General features: G+C 44.4%; 1 protein-coding gene across 2 annotated transcripts in view; it reads right to left on the reverse strand.

The window, feature by feature from the left end:
- The window catches only part of PNOC (prepronociceptin), a 64,841-nt gene that overhangs the window by 31,701 nt on the left and 16,576 nt on the right, over positions 1 to 16,564 (reverse strand). The window contains exon 1 of one of the 2 annotated variants that reach the window (XM_042445032.1): positions 409 to 450. The exons of the other annotated variant lie outside the window; for it this stretch is intronic. Coding sequence (XP_042300966.1) covers positions 409 to 411 — 3 coding nt within the window. The 5' untranslated portion in view covers positions 412 to 450. Of the gene's footprint in view, positions 1 to 408; positions 451 to 16,564 lie in introns of those variants that run through there. 2 annotated transcript variants of the gene reach the window in all.

Here is a 16,564-nt window from a genome sequence, read left to right on the forward strand (position 1 = left end):
AAAATCCGTTTTTGGGCGGTCGCGCGCGCACACGAGAGTCCTCCTCCCGTCCCTAGAACGTTTACATTTCTGTGTGCGATAAAGTCCAGAATCATAGAATCATAGAGTTGGAAGAAACCACAAGGGCCACCCAGTCCAACTCCCTGCCATGTCCACAGACAACTGAAGAAGTTACTTTTGGGGACTACAGGTCCCTAGCTGGGGGGGGGGATTCTGGGATTAGTAGTACAGGAAAGATTAATGTATGGACAAGCTGGAGCATGTCCAGAGGAAGGTGACCAAAATGGTGAAAGGTCTGGAAACCACCAAGCCTTATGAGGAGTGGTTTAGGGAGTGGGTATGTTTAGCCTGGAGAAGAGAAGGTTAAGTGGTGATCTGATAGCCCTGTTTAAGCATTTGAAAGGATACCATGTTGAAAATGGAGCAAGCTTGTTTTCTGCTGTTCCAGAGAATAGGTCAATGGAGCAATGGATGCAAACCCCAGGAAAAAAGATTCCAGCTCAACATTAGGGAGATTAGCACACGCCTCTTTTTGCCTGATTTGGGCATGGGATGGGCATGGGTTTAAACCAGATGAAAACGGATCTTATTGCATGCCTCCGTGCCCAACCCAGCCACATCACATACCTGATCTGGAATCCTGGCATACTTTTCGAGGAATGGTACTTTCCTGTCCTTTGAAAGGTACGGTAGTCCAGATTGGGTACGCGATGCGGCCAAGTTGGGTATGGAGGCGTGCAATAAGATCCTTTTAAACCTGTGCTCAGCCCATGCCTGGATTGGACAGAAAGAGGCAAAAAGAAGCGTGCAATAATCTCCTAGGAAGAACCTCCGATGGTAAGAGCTGTTTGACAGTGGAACATATTCCCTCAGAGTGTGATGGAGTCTCCTTCTTTGGAGGTTTTTAAGAAACGGCTGGATGGCTATCTGTTGGAGTGCTTTGATGGTGTCTTCCTGCATGGCAGAAAGGGGCTGGACTGGATGACCCTTGGCGTCTCTTCCAACTCTAAGATTCTACGATTGTATGATTTTATTGTCAAACTGGATTTTTATATAAGTTTGACTGATTTGCATGCAAATGTGCCCAGGAGCACAAAAGTCCATTTCTCTTGCATTCATACATATTTCATGACAGAGCGGCAATTTTGATAATGCACCCTGAAATGTAGCACCGTTTCCCACCTGCGTGAGCATGAAATGCGCTGCCCCTGACCACTCACAGTCATATTTAAACACATTTCATCAGCTGAGGTGATGCAAGGAGAGTCACAGCGGGATGCAGGAAGAGCAAAGTGGCTGTTCTCTCTGCTTTGGAAAGAAATAATTGGAAAAATTTGGATTTGGATGGGTTGAGGCATGTGAGCTGGGGACTTGGTTATGCAGCTCCATGAGCCAACGACTGCGCAGTACCAGCCCTACAGTAATTAAGCGGAAACTGAGCTTTTGTTCCCCATCATGGGCACAGCAATCTGAGAAGGAAGTTGGACAAACTGGAAAGGATTTGGAGGAAGGGGATGAGAGAGTATCTGCAAAACAAAATGGATATGTTGAAAAGTCTAGATTCTGAGCCAAGAGGGGAAAGGAGTTCTGAGCCAAGCTTGCCTAAGTTTCTTTTTTGGACTACAACTCCCAGAATCCCCGGATCAGCTGGTACATCCAATCAGAACAGAAGTCAGCCCACCAATGATTCTGACATCAGGGCTGGAAAAGTTCCCTTGGTGGACTACATCTCTCAGAATCCCCAATCAGCATGGCCGCTGGGGGATTCACAGAGTTGTAGTCTGAAATAGCAACTTCTGCAAGCTTCTGGTTCTAAGGTTGTAACACAAAGCAGACTTTCTGGCAAGGAAACATCGCTGATCACGGTGAGGTTTACTTCAGAGTAAACATATATAGAATTGCTCTATTGGGCTACATCCTAAAATCTTAGCCTCACTTGCTTGAGAATAAGCAAGTGTTTGAAGTGTGCAAGACATACTTCCAAGAAAGCCTGGATAGGATGGAACCAAAGAAGCTTCATTTTTATCTGCATTTGCTTGTGAGTAAGTTTGGGATTTACATGCAGAGGCTGAGACTGCATCTGCACTGCAGAAATAGTGCAGTTTGACACTGCTATAATTGCCATGGTTCAATGCTATGGAATTCAGGGATTTGTAGTTTTGTGAGATATTTAGCCTTCTCTGTCAGAGAGTTCTGACAATTCTGTTTTAGACTACTCTGTTTGGAGTGGCAGCAGCTCTACAAGTTCTCAGAAGACCTTTCGCAGCCTTGCTCCCGGAGATCCATAAAAGAAGATTGCAGGACAGGACTGAGTAAAGGATGGCCTTCCTGATGTCATTGGACTCCGACTCCCATTGGCCCTAGCCACCTTGGCCAATGTTGAAGAGTCACGCTGGAATTGCTATCTAGTAATAACAGGAGTGTCCTTTGCACAGCTCTGCACTAGGAAACAGACCTGCCTACTAATACATGCCCTATCCAGGAGCTCTGGGTCAACTGCTGCTGCAAATGATAAGTCTTAGGTTAAACCATTTTCTGGAGCAAAGCTTGATACCAATGAGCAGGAGTGACCACACTGTTCTTTGTACTTCAGCGTTGTTCTCTCCAATTGTCCTCTGAACTGAAAATCTTCCATGGAAGTGTAAATGAATCATTCTTCCTTGGAATGTAAGACTGGATTATAATTTTTTCCAGATAAATAATGCCAGAGAAAAGACCAGGAGGAAAGGAAAATGTGGCAACAGAAACACACACCATTTACCTCCCCACATCCATCTCCAGCTTCAAAGTAGCCCACGTCTAAAATGGTACACTATGGCTGCATCTGCACTGCACAGATAATCCAGTTTGATGCTGCTTTAACTGCCGTGGCTCAGAGCTATGGAATTCTGGGACTTGTAGTTTTGTGGGATATTTAGCCTTCTCTGTCAGAGAGCTCTGGTGCCACAACAAACGAAAAATCCCAGGATGTCATAGGATGCAGCCACGGCAATTAAAACAGTGTCAAACTGTATTAATTCTGCAGTGTGTGAGCAGCCTTGGTCATTCCTCATAAGGCTTGGTTTCTAGAACTTGGGTGATCTTAGCACAATAACCTCCATGATCCGCAAAACAGTGGTAGCTTTATGGAGCCAGACAAAATGCACAAAATACACATTGCAAGTTTTTGACGCTCCACTGGAATGCTCCACTGCATTAATTCTTCCTTGTGGCAGCAACCTGAGATTGCACTTACTTGCATGTAAGTCCCATTGAGCTCAAGAAGAGATTCTGGGGGTAGCTGCTGTTGACATTGCCTGCTTTAGGCAGGAGCACACAGCAACAACAGGATCAGCTAAAGTGGAATCCCATTCTTTCACAGTTCAAACTTTAGTGTATTGTTTCCTGCAGCGGCAAAACTTATTTCTGAGCAAGCAAATCTGGTCATAGGCTTCATAGTTATGCTCTATACATATTTGTGTTTTGAGCCATGGTGTAACTGCTTAATTCACATTTGACAGTATTGATGAAAAATCTGTACCAAGGACAAGAGGCCACGGTCAGAAATGAATTCGGAGAAGCAGAGTGGTTCCCAATAGACAAAGGGGTCAGGCAAGGCTGCATCTTATCACCCTTCCTAGAGTCCTAGAATCCTAGACTTGGAAGAGACCCCAAGGGCCATCCAGTCCAAGCCCCAGACATGCAGGAACTCTCATTCAAAGCACCCCTGAGTGATGGCCATCCAGCCTCTGTTTAAAAACCTCCAAAGAAGGAGACTTGTTTAACATATATGCTGAAAACATCACAAGGAAAACAGAGCTAGAATCAGAAGGAGGAGGAGTGAAGATAGGAGGAAGGAATATCAATAACCTAAGATATGTGGATGATACCATAATAATGGTGGAAGACATCACAGACTTGGAATGGTTACTGAGGAAGGTCAAAGATGAAAGTGCAAAGGCAGGATTAATACTGGACATAAATAATGACTACAGAAGAAATACAGTCATCCCTCCATATTTGCGGATTTGATATTTGCGGATTTGATTATTCACGGATGTCATTAATATGTACTCTCTAGGACTGTCTAGGTCCTCCAGTGCAACTCTGTGGTCAACTTTAACTAAAAGTTGCACTGAAAGACCATTTGTAGCTACTCCAGTGCCATTCTATGGTCAGTGTATGTTGGACATTGACCACAGAGTTGCACTGAAGGACCTAGAGATTCCTAGAGAGGTGTCCTCTCAGGTAAAAACAGTGTTTTTATTATCTGCGTTTTTTTCATATTCACGGGGGTCTTGTTCCCCTAACCCTAGTGAATATGGAGGGACAACTGAACATAAATTCAATCTAGAACAGTGGTTCTTCTCAACCTTCCTAATGCCGCGACCCTTTAATACAGTTCCTCATGTTGTGGTGACCCCAACCATAAAACTGCAGTGTCTCGGTTCCTAAGACAATTGGAAATACAGTCAGCCCTTCTTATACATGGATTTTTTATACACTGATTCAAGCATACATGATTTGAAAATGTTCAAAAAAAGTATAAATTTCAAAAGTATAAATTGATTTTCCATTTTTTATAAGGGACACCATGTTGCTATGTCATTATATTTAATGGGACTTGAGCATCCATGGATTTTGTTATCCATGGGGGATCTTGGAACCAAACCCCAGCGTATAACAAGGGTCCACTGTATGTGTTTTTCTATGGTTTTAGGCGACCCTTGTGAAAGGGTCATTCGACCCCCAAAGAGGTCACAACCCACAAGTTGAGAATCGCTGATCTAGACCATGAGGAAATTGAAATGGTTAAAGAATTACCGTACATAGGATCAAATTTTGATTGGAATGGTGGCTTCAGTCAAGAAATAAGAACAAGATTAGGAATGAGAAGGGCAGCTATGAAAGAACTAGAAAAGCTCCAGAAGAGTAAAGATATACAACTGAGCACAAAAAATTAGTATCGTCCAAGCCATCATATTCCCCATCACCGTGTATGGATGTGAGAGCTGGACAGAGAAGAAGGCAGATAAGAAGAAAATCAAGACATTGGAGATGTGGTGCTGGAGAAGAGTGCTGAGGATACCATGGATGGCTAAAAAGACAAATAGATGGATCTCGGAACAGATCAAGCCAGAGATCTCCTTAGAAGCCAACGTACTTTGGCTGGCATACTTTGCCCATATACTGAGAAGACATGGATCACTGGAAAAGACCATAATGCTAGGAAAGGGAGAAGGGAGAAGAAGGAGAGGAAGTCCACATGTAGGATGGTTCCACATGCAGAAACTAAGCAGAGAATGGAAGATAGGGATTCTTGGAGGTGTCTGAGAGTCACCATGAGTTCAGGTCTATTCGAAGGCACATAATAACAACAGCTATAGAAGATCAGATGGGGCCTACCCATCTGATCTTCTATAGCTGATTCCAAAGAACACTCCCACTTCTGATTTGATAGCATAGAAAACAGACGATTTGGTCATTTTAATGATTGGTAGCAGTACCACTGTCCATTTTATTGCTTGTATTTTTAGATAAGGCAGCCTCTTCCACTGTTGAACAGCTCTTACTGTCAGGAAGTTCTTCCGAATGTTCCAGGGATAACCATGTTGGCCATGCAGTGAAGTACAATAACATCCCAAATCCACAAAGCAGCGATAACATTGTTAGGCCAACCAAAATGCACAGAATACATGTTCAAAAGCTTGCAATGTGTATTTTATGCATTATGGCTAGTCTAATAATGGTATCACTGTTTTGTGGATTTGGGATGTTATGAGAAGACGTCTGTTACGGATCCGTAACTTTAGGGAGTTTATCAGACAAGGGAAATTGGAAGTATAATCCAATGGCAATCTGAACACAATCATGGGGTTTAACTTTATTGCATGATAGACTATCACACGCAATTTCGGGCAATGGGTAGTCAATCCGAATGCAATCATGGGGTTTAACGTTATTGCGTGACAGGTGATCACACGCAATTTCAGGCAATGGCAAGCTATTTTTGGGCAATGGAAAGTCAGTGCGAACGCAATTCAAATTCACGTAAATTTGCTGAACTAGCAAATTCACGTGAATGCGTTCTGACCCCACTTTCTTTTCATTCGAAATTAAGATAAAATCCTCCCGTGTGATAAATTCCATGGTTACAAATCCATAATGGCAATCTTGAAAACCAGCCCAGGAATGTTAAATGTCATCTGTGTAAAGAAAAAGATGAAACTGTGGACCACCTTGTTAGTTTGCACAGCAGGATCGCAAAGGGTGAAAATAAGAAATGCCATGATAAAGTGGCTGCAATGAAGCATTGGAATCTTTACAAATAAAAGAAAGAACGATTTGCCATCTCCAAAGAACTAGTGAAAAAGTTGTTGCAAATGTCAAAATAAAAATCTTGTGGGATTCTTAAGAGTCAAAATGATAAACAATTAGAACATACTTTGCAGGCAGAGTCCTAAATGCTCTTAAGGCATCGGTTCCCGTTTGACCCCAAAAGCTAAGCAGGGTCAGCCCTGGTTAGTACTTGGATGAGAGGTTGCCAACCCAAAGAAAACCCAAAGAAATTCATGGGATCCCCATAAATTGACAGGTGAATGGAAGGCATTCACACACACACACCAGACAGAACTGTGGCTGTGAAAAAAGAAAAGTTTGGGTTATAGGTGTGGCAATGCCAGAGGACAGAAGAACTGAAAATACTAAGAGGGGAAAGATTATGAAATATCAAGATCTACAGAATGAGATACGGTCTGCAGCAACACTGCAGAATTAAAGCAGTTCGACAAAGTTATGGAATCCTGGGATTTGTAGTTTATTGTGGTACCAGAGCTCTCTGACAGAGAAGGCTAAATAACTCACAAAGCTACAAATGCTAGAATCCCATAGCATTGAACCACAGCAGTAAAATAGGTGTCAAACTGCATTCATTCCTCAGTGTAGATGCAACCTAGGATTCTGGGAAACCAGGGTTCCTATCCCTATACAGTCCTGGAATCCCAGTGGGGACCTTGGGCAAGTCACTCTGCCTCAGCTTCAGAGGGAGGCAAAGGAGAAGCTCCTCTGAATAAATCTTGCCAAGAACACCATAGGACAAGTTTGTCATACCTTGGATTCAATTTGAAGGTACATAACAGAACCAGTGTGGCATAGTGGTTTGAACACTGGACTACGACTCTGGAGACCAGGGTTCAATTCCCTGTGCAGCCGTGACATCCATTGGGTGGCCTTGTGCAAGTCACACTCTCTCAGCCTCAGTGGAAGGCAATGGCAAACCTTCTCTGAATAACTCTTGCCAAGAAAACCTCATGATGGGGTCACCTTAGGGTTGCCATAAGTTGGAAGTAACTTGAAGACACACAACAAACAACAACAACAACCTCAGAAGTTAATGGACTTTCTATTGCAGGAGGTTTTTAGACAAAGCTTAGATAGCCACCTCTCAGGGATGCTTTAGCTATGGATTTCTGCTCTGCCAGTGGACTAAGTGACCCCTTAAAGTCCCTTTTGACTCTATGGTTCTAAATAAACTTTTCAAATTTATTTTCTGAGCAACAGCAAAACATTGTGAGGTTGAAAACTTTCATGGCTGGCATCCATAGTTTTTTGTCGGTTTTTTGGGCTATGTCGCCATGTTCTAGAGGGGTTTATTCCTGATGTTTTGCTGGCATCTGTGGCTGGCATCTTCAGAGAATGCTGGCATGAAGGTGAGTGGGATACATAGACAAACACACACACTGTGTGACCCTGGGTTGGGAGGAGTGATTTCCATGTTAATCTGTGTATTGTTCTGTTGTTGAATGGCAAGGCCTTCGGGTGTGAGGATGTGCAAAGTGGATTTGTCATTTCTGAGGTCTTGTTATGCAACAACAGAACAATACATAGATTAACGTGGAAATCACTCCTCTCAATCCAGGATCACACAGCATTTATACACACCCTGCTCTCTTCCATGCCAGCATTCTCTAAAGATTCCAGCCACAGATGCTGGTGAAATGTCAGGAATAAACTCTTCTAGAACATGTCCACATAACCCGAAAAACCCACAAAAAACAATAGCAACACACATGGTAGGCTTTAAAAGTAAGAACAAAGCCAAAGGAGCATAGAAAGGGAGAGTATGGAAAGAGCCTTATGCCTATGTAACCTTAAAAACAAATGCATGAGCTGGAGTCCTCCTAAACACAATGGGTCTTCTTTCTAAGCCAGCATGTGCAAGATTGCACTGTAGGTCCAGAAAATTGTTCAACTTTTGGATTTGGCAGGTTTTCAGAGAAAACATACACACACACACAGCAGATCCATTAAATTCCATCTCAGTTTAGGAGTGAAGGCTTTGAAAGGGTGGTGATAATCTACCTTAGCCAAGGTCTTTAGCTTTGATTTCCCCTCCTCTACACCCAACAGCTTCAGCCTACTGAGCATAAAAGGGAGACAAAGGCACATGAAAAGGAGAGCATTGCAAGAGGTTTGTGCACATAACCTTAAAGACAAATGCCTCCCAGCAAGCCGCAATCCTCTCAGCTGCACTTAAATTGTTAACACCCATCTTCTCCCTGAGCATCCAGATTTACAAAGCCAGGGTTAAATACCTTCCTGGAAAAGCTAATTCTAAAAGAACGCTAAAAGCCTTTCCCGCCCCATGAAATCTTTTCCCTTGAAAGTCTCCATCTTCTGCACAAAACAGCCACCTTGAAGATGGAGATTGTTGCTTTTGCAGAGGGCAGGAAAGAACGCTTTTGAGTCCAGAGAAAAGCAACCAAGTCTGTGATTAACTGTCATATTTCCCTCATCTCCTGTGTGATTTTAAACACCTTTGCCTGATGAAGATGCCAATGGAACTTCAAAAGTTTGCAACTCATTTTGTGTCATTTTGGCCCAATAAAGATCTGAAGAAGATGCCAGTGGAAACTTGAAGGCCTGCAATATGTATTTTGTGCATTTTGGTTGGCACCATAAAAGTATCGCTGTTTTGCGGATCTTGGAGGTTATTGTGCTAAGATCACCCAAGTTCTAGAAACCTAGCCTTATGAGGAATGACCAAGGCTGCTCACACACTGCAGAAGTAATGTAGTTTGACACAGCATTAACTGCCATGCCTTCATCCTATGGAATCCTGGGATTTGTAGATTGTTATAGTACCAGAGCTGTCTGATAGAGAAAGCTAACTATCTCACAAAACTACAAATCCCATAATTTGATAGTATTGCATAATAACAATTAAAGTGGAGTCAAGCTGGATTAATTTTGCAGTCTAGACTCAGCCTTGGGGAGCTGGGGATGTTTAACATGTAGAAGAGAAGACTGAGAAGAGGCACAACAGCCATCTTTTAATAGCAGAAGGGATGCCATGAAAAGTTAGACAGAGATGGTTTTCTGATGCTCCAGAGATTTTAGTTTGTACCAATGGATTGAAATGATAAGAAAAGAGATTTCATCTAAACAGTAGGAAGAACTATACTATAAGAATTGTTGGACAGTGGGAAATATTGCCTTGGAGGGTGGTGGACTCTCCTTCTTTGGAAACCTTGAAACAGAGGTTAGATGGACATCCCTCAGGGGTGCTTTAGTTGTGCATTCCAGCATGATGGGGGAATGTAGTACATATGGCCCTTGTTAGCCCACCCTTCAACTCCTGTGGCTGGAATATGGGTTTCATATTTTCATATTTGACATCTTACTGCTGTTATTGTTGTGTGCATTTACAACTTATGGTGACTCTCAGGCAGACTGATCATGGGGTTTTCTTGGCAGGTTTTTTCAAGGGAGTTTGCCGTTGTCATCCCCTGAGGCTGAGAGAGAGTGCCTTGCCCAAGGTCACCCAGGGGGTTTCTATGGTTAACTGGGGATTCAAACCCTGGTCTGCAGAATCATAGTTCAATGCTCAGATCACTGCACCCTGCTGACACTCTTGATATCTAGAGTGAGACATGTTTTAAGAGGTCACAGTGATCTTTGGTACACTAGGAAGTTACACATGTGAGCAGGAACACTAGCCTGAAAGACATGTGGAAAACCCTGGCTATCAAGGCAATAAAAGGTAAATGGGTCTGCTGATCACTCCATTCCCCCCTCCAGGCATTTCACATATCTTCTTGCACTGGGGACAAAGATGGTCTCATTCCACTAAAGCAAGCAAGACCATATTTCCTACTTCCCCCGCTGTGCTCCCAGACAACTTCCCTATCTATTCATCTTGGGGTGTCCTAAATCCAATCAATGTTTTTGTTGTTTCACAGTTAAAGCTATCAGTCATTCCAAATCCTATTGCCAATTCCGTGGGAAACCCATCAGGTCTTTGCTACCTTGAAGGAGTTCATCAACTATCCCTTGTGAGTGCAAAACCGGTATAAATATCAGCCCTGGACATAATCAAGTTGTACATAGCTTCCCACTGTTGCTCATAGTTTGCCCATAGACCCCCGTGTCCAGAGAGGATCTTCCTTGCTCACTTTGTCACCCTCAGATGCTGTCTGAGCCACAACCTGCTTTCCATGGATTCTTCCACAGGATTGGTAAATATCCCCCTTTCTATAACGCTAAGCCTCTACTATCCGATTCCCATACCTCTGTTTTGGTTAGCCTTTACAGTATCTCAGACTGAACAGTTACAGTATTGTGTGTTTGTGTGCTCTCTTGCACATTCCTAAATAAAACCTTTATTGATTAACTTGGAGTCTTCTTGCAGTTAGTATTGGTATATATAGGTGAAAAGTTACCCAACCTCTTGCAGCTATCCTTATTGAGCTAATTAATGCCCCCAAATACAAAGGAGATGCCATCATTGTTGGTGGGGACCCCGAGTCCTCCCCAGCTTTTTGGGTAATATTCTTGTGGTCCCATCCAGCTCTAATGTTCTATGATTCTAGAGCAGTCGTTTCCAAAATTTGGACCTCGAGTAGTTTTTGGACTTCAGCTCCCAGAATCCCTGAACATCAGCCAAGTTTTTTGTGAGGTTTTCGGGCTATGTGGCCATGTTCTAGAAGATTTTCTTCCTGAAGTTTCGCCAGCATCTGTGTCTGGCATCTTCAGAGAAAGCCAGATCAGCCAAGTTGTCTGGGACATCTGGGAACTGAAGTCCAAAACACTTGGTAGGCCACAGTTTGGAACCACTGTTCTAGAGCCTCTGTTTCTTAGGTTAGGAGCTCACCATGACTGCAACAGAAATGCCCACTCCAACCATTGCAAATCTGGCATTGGCACTGAACACAAATTTAATCGCACACTGATTTCTCCACCTCTCACTTGTGTGAAAACAATCTGATTTTGTTTCTTGGTGTTCAGATGTAAGGACATCCTTAAACCCAGCAGCTGGGAGGTCAATGCTGTTTGCCACAAGAGTCAAAAACATCAGGAATGCAAATGTATTAAACATTTCATTACATATCCACTTTGTTGTTGTGTGCCTTCCAATCATTTCCAGCTTATGGTGACCCTAAGGCAATCCTATCATGAGGTTTTCTTGGCAAGGTTTTGTTTTTTGTTTTTTGGAGAGGGGTTGCCATTGCCTTTCCCTGAAGATGAGAACATGGTCACCCAGTGGGTTTCATAGCCAAGATGGGAATTGAACCCTGGTTTCCAGAGTCATGGTGCAACACTTAAATTACTATGCCATGCTGGCTCTATCCAACTATATGTATCCACTTGGGTTCAGGCTATTTAAGGGACTGTATTTCCCTTTCTGAACCCATTAAAACTCAAAGATCATCTGAGGAGGCCCTTCTCTCTTTTCAGGCTCCTCTGTTGGGAACAAAGGAGACTGGGTCTTCTTGGTGGCTGCTCCCAGACTTTGGAACTTTGTCGCAAAAGAGTTTCTAGAGACCTTCTTCAGTAATTACTGCAGGTCTTTGTTGGTTTCTGCTAGTAATATTGTGTCGTCTGCATATCTTAGATTGTTAATTTTTCTTCCTCCAATCTGTACCAGTTCCTGCTACAGAGAGGAGGAGGAGACAGATAGCTGGGCAGCCATTGTAAGTGGTGACTGTTTAATTTCTTTTTAAACTCTAGGAAGAGTGTGCTTGTAGTCACATCATCAGTGAGTGACATCTGTGAGTCACTAGGTGGCAGAGCTAGCAGACTAGCTCTATATTATTCCTTCTAGAGCCGTGCGCCTAACGGCGCACAAAATTTTTAATTCTATTTTTATTTTATTTTTTTTCATCCAAGGAAATCGACAGCAGAGACAGAGTTGATTGAGCTCACTACCACAAATTGTTGAAACATCAGGAGCTTAACGTTGGTGTTTTCTGGAGGATCCTCGGAAGTGTTCGGAAAACGACCTGCTCTCTTGATCCCTGTCCCTCGTGGTTAGCGGCCCAGGGGGGACTGGCGGTAACATTATTGTTACGCCAGATAATTAACACATCTTTGAGGGATGGGCTATTTCCATCGGATCTTAAATTGGCCATAGTAAAACCGATCCTAAAAAAGCCCTCCCTCGACCCCCTGGTTCATAATAATTATCGGCCTGTTTCGCTGCTACCATTTTTAGGGAAGGTGATCGAGAGGGCGGTTGCGATCCAGCTTCAGGCGGTCTTGGATGAAACGGATTATCTGGACCCATTTCAAACTGGCTTCCGGGCGGGCTACGGGGTTGAGACGGCCATGGTCGCCTTGGTCGATGATCTCCGTCTGAGCATTGACAGGGGAAGCGTGTCCCTGTTGGTGCTCTTGGACATCTCAGCGGCTTTCGATACCATAGACCATGGTATCCTTCTGGGACGCCTGGCAGAGGTGGGAATCGGTGGCACTGCGCTCCAGTGGTTCCGGTCCTACCTACCTCTCCGGGAGGTCCCAGATGGTGCAGCTGGGAGACGTGTGCTCCGACGAGAGGCCCCTTAAAACCGGGGTCCCTCAAGGAGCCATTCTGTCTCCCATGCTATCTAACATTTACATGAAACCGCTGGGAGAGATCATCCGGAGACATGGGGCGCGGGGTTATCAGTACGCTGATGACACCCAAATTATTTTCTCTATGTCTCCGACTGATGCAGTGACTGGGGATGGCGTCTCTCCTCTCGTGGCCTGTCTAGAGTCAGTAATGGGCTGGATGAGGGAAAACCGACTCAAATTGAATCCAGAGAAAACGGAGGTACTAGTGATAGGTTCTCCTGGTCCAGGAATGGCGGTGATTCCACCTGTCCTGAACGGGGTCACGCTCCCTGTGAAGGACTCCGTGTGCAGTCTGGGGGTGCTTCTTGACTCGTCGCTTCACCTGACTGCTCAGGTGAATGCGACGGTCAGGAGCACCTGTTATCAGCTTCGGCTGATTCGCCAGCTGCGCCCATACCTGGCCCAGAGGGACCTAGAAACTGTTGTATATGCTCTGGTAACTTCGAGACTGGATTTCTGCAATGTACTCTACATGGGGCAACCCTTATACCAAACTCGGAAGCTACAAATGGTGCAGAATATGGCAGCCCGGCTGGTCACTGGTGCTCCCAGGACCAGCCACATAACACCGGTTTTAAAAGATCTCCATTGGCTGCCCATTTGCTTCCGAGCTCAATATAAGGTGTTGGTTATTACCTATAAAGCCCTAAATGGCTTGGGCCCAGGATACCTAAAGGACCGCCTCTCCCCGTACATTCCGCCTCGCACCCTCAGAACGTCTGGGCAGCAATTACTGAAGGTGCCTGGGGCTAGGTTAACCTCCACCGCGCGGAGGACATTTTCCACGGCTGCCCCAGCCCTTTGGAATATGCTGCCCACTGAGCTCCGCTCATCTACCACCCTGGCCCAATTCAGGAAGGATTTAAAAACCTTCCTGTTTCAACAGGCATTCCCCGATTAAATATCCTGTGGGCCTCCCTCCTCTTTCCGTGGCCAAGAGGTTGGGCTATGGGGCTTTTTGTTATTTTTAGCTGTTTTGATGTATTTGCCTGTTTTAAATTTTCTGTATTTTGTTGATTGTCTCTGTTTTTAATTGCTATGTAAGCCGCCCTGATCCCTGGAAGGGCGGGGTATAAATAAAAAATTTATTTTTATTTATTATTATTATTATTTTTTCAGGAGGAAGCCCACAATCCTGTTCCAGTAATTTCCTAAGACCTTTCAGTATGGAGACTGATGGAACCACGGCAGTCACCTGCAACACTTGTGGGATGTTTGTCTTCTTGCCTAAAGAAGTGGAGAACTTCACATGCCCCAAGTACAAGCTGGTAGCCCTCTTGGAGGAGAAAGTGCAGCAGTTGGAGTCCAGAGTAGCTACACTTCAGCATATTAGGGAACAAGCAGGGACGTAGCCAGGATTTTGGGAAGGGGGGGTCCAGACTAAGTGCCACCATTTTGAGAGGCTAAGAGCCCCCCCCCCCAGACACAAAAAGGGGGTTGAGCGTTTACATTAGAATGGCACCACTTGAACTTCCGTTATGGCTCCGTGCTGCTATGGAATCTTGGGATTTGTAGTTTTGAGAAGCTGTTTGGCCTTCTCTGTCAGGTGCCACAACAAACTACAAGTCCCAGCATTCCACAATATGGTGCCAAGGGCAGCTAAAGTGGCATCAAACTGGATTATTTTTTTCAGTGCAGATGCAAACTGAGTCCTTCCTCTGAAGGCGTTTAAATCAGATAAATTCAGCTCAATAAAGCAAAGCGCAGCTGTTCAAGCAATGAGCGGCAGCCACTCTGTTCATGCTCAGAGACACTCTGCTCATGCTTTGAGACACTGCATTCCAACTTCTGAGCTGAGTTAAGAACCCAGGCTGCATCCACACAACATTTCATTCCCACTTCCAAGAGGGATTTTTAATTCCAACACACACACACACACACACTCTACATACACACATGCACACAATTTTTAATTCCAAGACTCATCTATCTATCTATCTAGCTATCTGTCTGTCATAATTTTAAATTCCAAGACATTATACCAACAAAACAAACCCCTTTAAGAGAATCCTATTTTGAGAGAAAGGCAGGGTATAAAATCAATAAATACAAAATTATTGTGCTATAGTCCATCAGTGCATGGCTTGCATTATAAGACTTTATAACTTTAAAATGTTATACATTTAAAAACTATTAAAATCACAGTAGGCTCAGAGTGCTACAGAATCATGGAATCATAGAGTTAGAAGAGACCCCTAGAAGGACCATCCAGTCCAACCCCATTCTGCCATGCAGGAACTCCCAGTCAAAGCATCCTCAACAAATTGTGTCCATCTACATTGTAGAAAGATATACTACAGTGGTACCCCGGGATACGAATTGATCGCGTTACGAAATTTCCAGGATACGAAAAAGTTCCATTGGAAAAAACTGTTCCGGGATACGAAGGTTTTTTCGGGTTACGATTTTTTTTCGGCACGAAATTCAAACGCGCGGCTTGCCAGCGCTAACGGAAAGCCCTTTTCGGCTTGCGAAATGCATCGGGTTACGAACGGCGCGGCGGAACAAATTAATTTCGTAACCCGAGGGAGCACTGTATAGATTAATGCTATGGAAAATCACCACCTTGAGTCTGTATATTGGGAGAAAGGCGGGATTTAAGAAAATAACAACAACAACAACAACATCTGGGTATTGTAGTTTTGTGAGATATTTAGCATTCTTTGTCAGAGAGCTCTGGTGCCACAACATACTACAAATCCCAGGATTTTCCATAGCATTAAAGTGGTGTTGAACTGGATTATTTCTGCAGTGTGCACCTTATTAGACTGCAGTTCCCAGCAGTCTGTGGTGCTGCTGGATGATGGGCCCTGCAGTCTAGCATTGCCTGGAGCAGAGCCATAGGACTCCAGAGCCCCAATTCATCCTTTGGCAGAATTTTGGGGAAACTCCTTTAAAAAGGCAAAAATAAGGAAAATAAAAACTCCTTGCAAAGTAAAACCCAGAGGTCTTCCAATGGACTTTGCTTCCAAGGCAGGAGGGCAGAGAGGCCAAGATCTTTAGATTGAGTCCTTAGGTTAATTAATTAATCCTAGAATCCTAGAGTTGGAAGAGATCCCAAGAATGGCCATCCAGTCCAACCCCATTCTGCCATGCAGGAACTCTCCATCAAAGCATCCCCATTGATATGCTGAAAAGGGGCCAGCTAAGTGTATTTTATTTTATTTTTCTTTTAAAAATGAGAAAAAAAACAAGGCTGGAAGGAGCAGAAAAGGGCCAAGCCTTGATATCTGGACCCCAGAACATGCTAACTCCCAGAATTCCATAGCCAAGAGCCACAAAAGAGTTAAATCGCTGCCAAACCTGGTTATTTCTTGAGTGTGGATGCAGCCTGATGCAGCTTCCTGTCCCTCCCTCGCTCCCTCTCCTCCAGGGCTTTTTGGCCCCTTCCCTCAGGCCCCGCAACAGAAGTTTAGGGGCGGCACTTGGGCTCCTCCTGGCTTTGCCAGGGCCGGCAGGAGAGCCTCCTCACCCTCCCATTCTTCCGCCCTCCCTCCCTCCCCCCCTCTCTCTCAGCCTCCCTGCTCCCAGTGAATTTTTCCCTCTAGTCCTCTGTGCTTTTGATGGAGGGGACGGAGGAGTTTTAAAGTGCCTTGATTCACTTTCTCCCTCCCTGGAAGATACTTTTGCCAAAAACACAAGGGAGGAGGGGGGGAGGAGGAGGAGGAGGAGTGGAAGCCAGACTGACTCC

Source organism: Sceloporus undulatus, chromosome 1, assembly GCF_019175285.1.
Source record: "Sceloporus undulatus isolate JIND9_A2432 ecotype Alabama chromosome 1, SceUnd_v1.1, whole genome shotgun sequence".
In the NCBI taxonomy this organism is placed as follows: Eukaryota; Metazoa; Chordata; class Lepidosauria; order Squamata; family Phrynosomatidae; genus Sceloporus; species Sceloporus undulatus.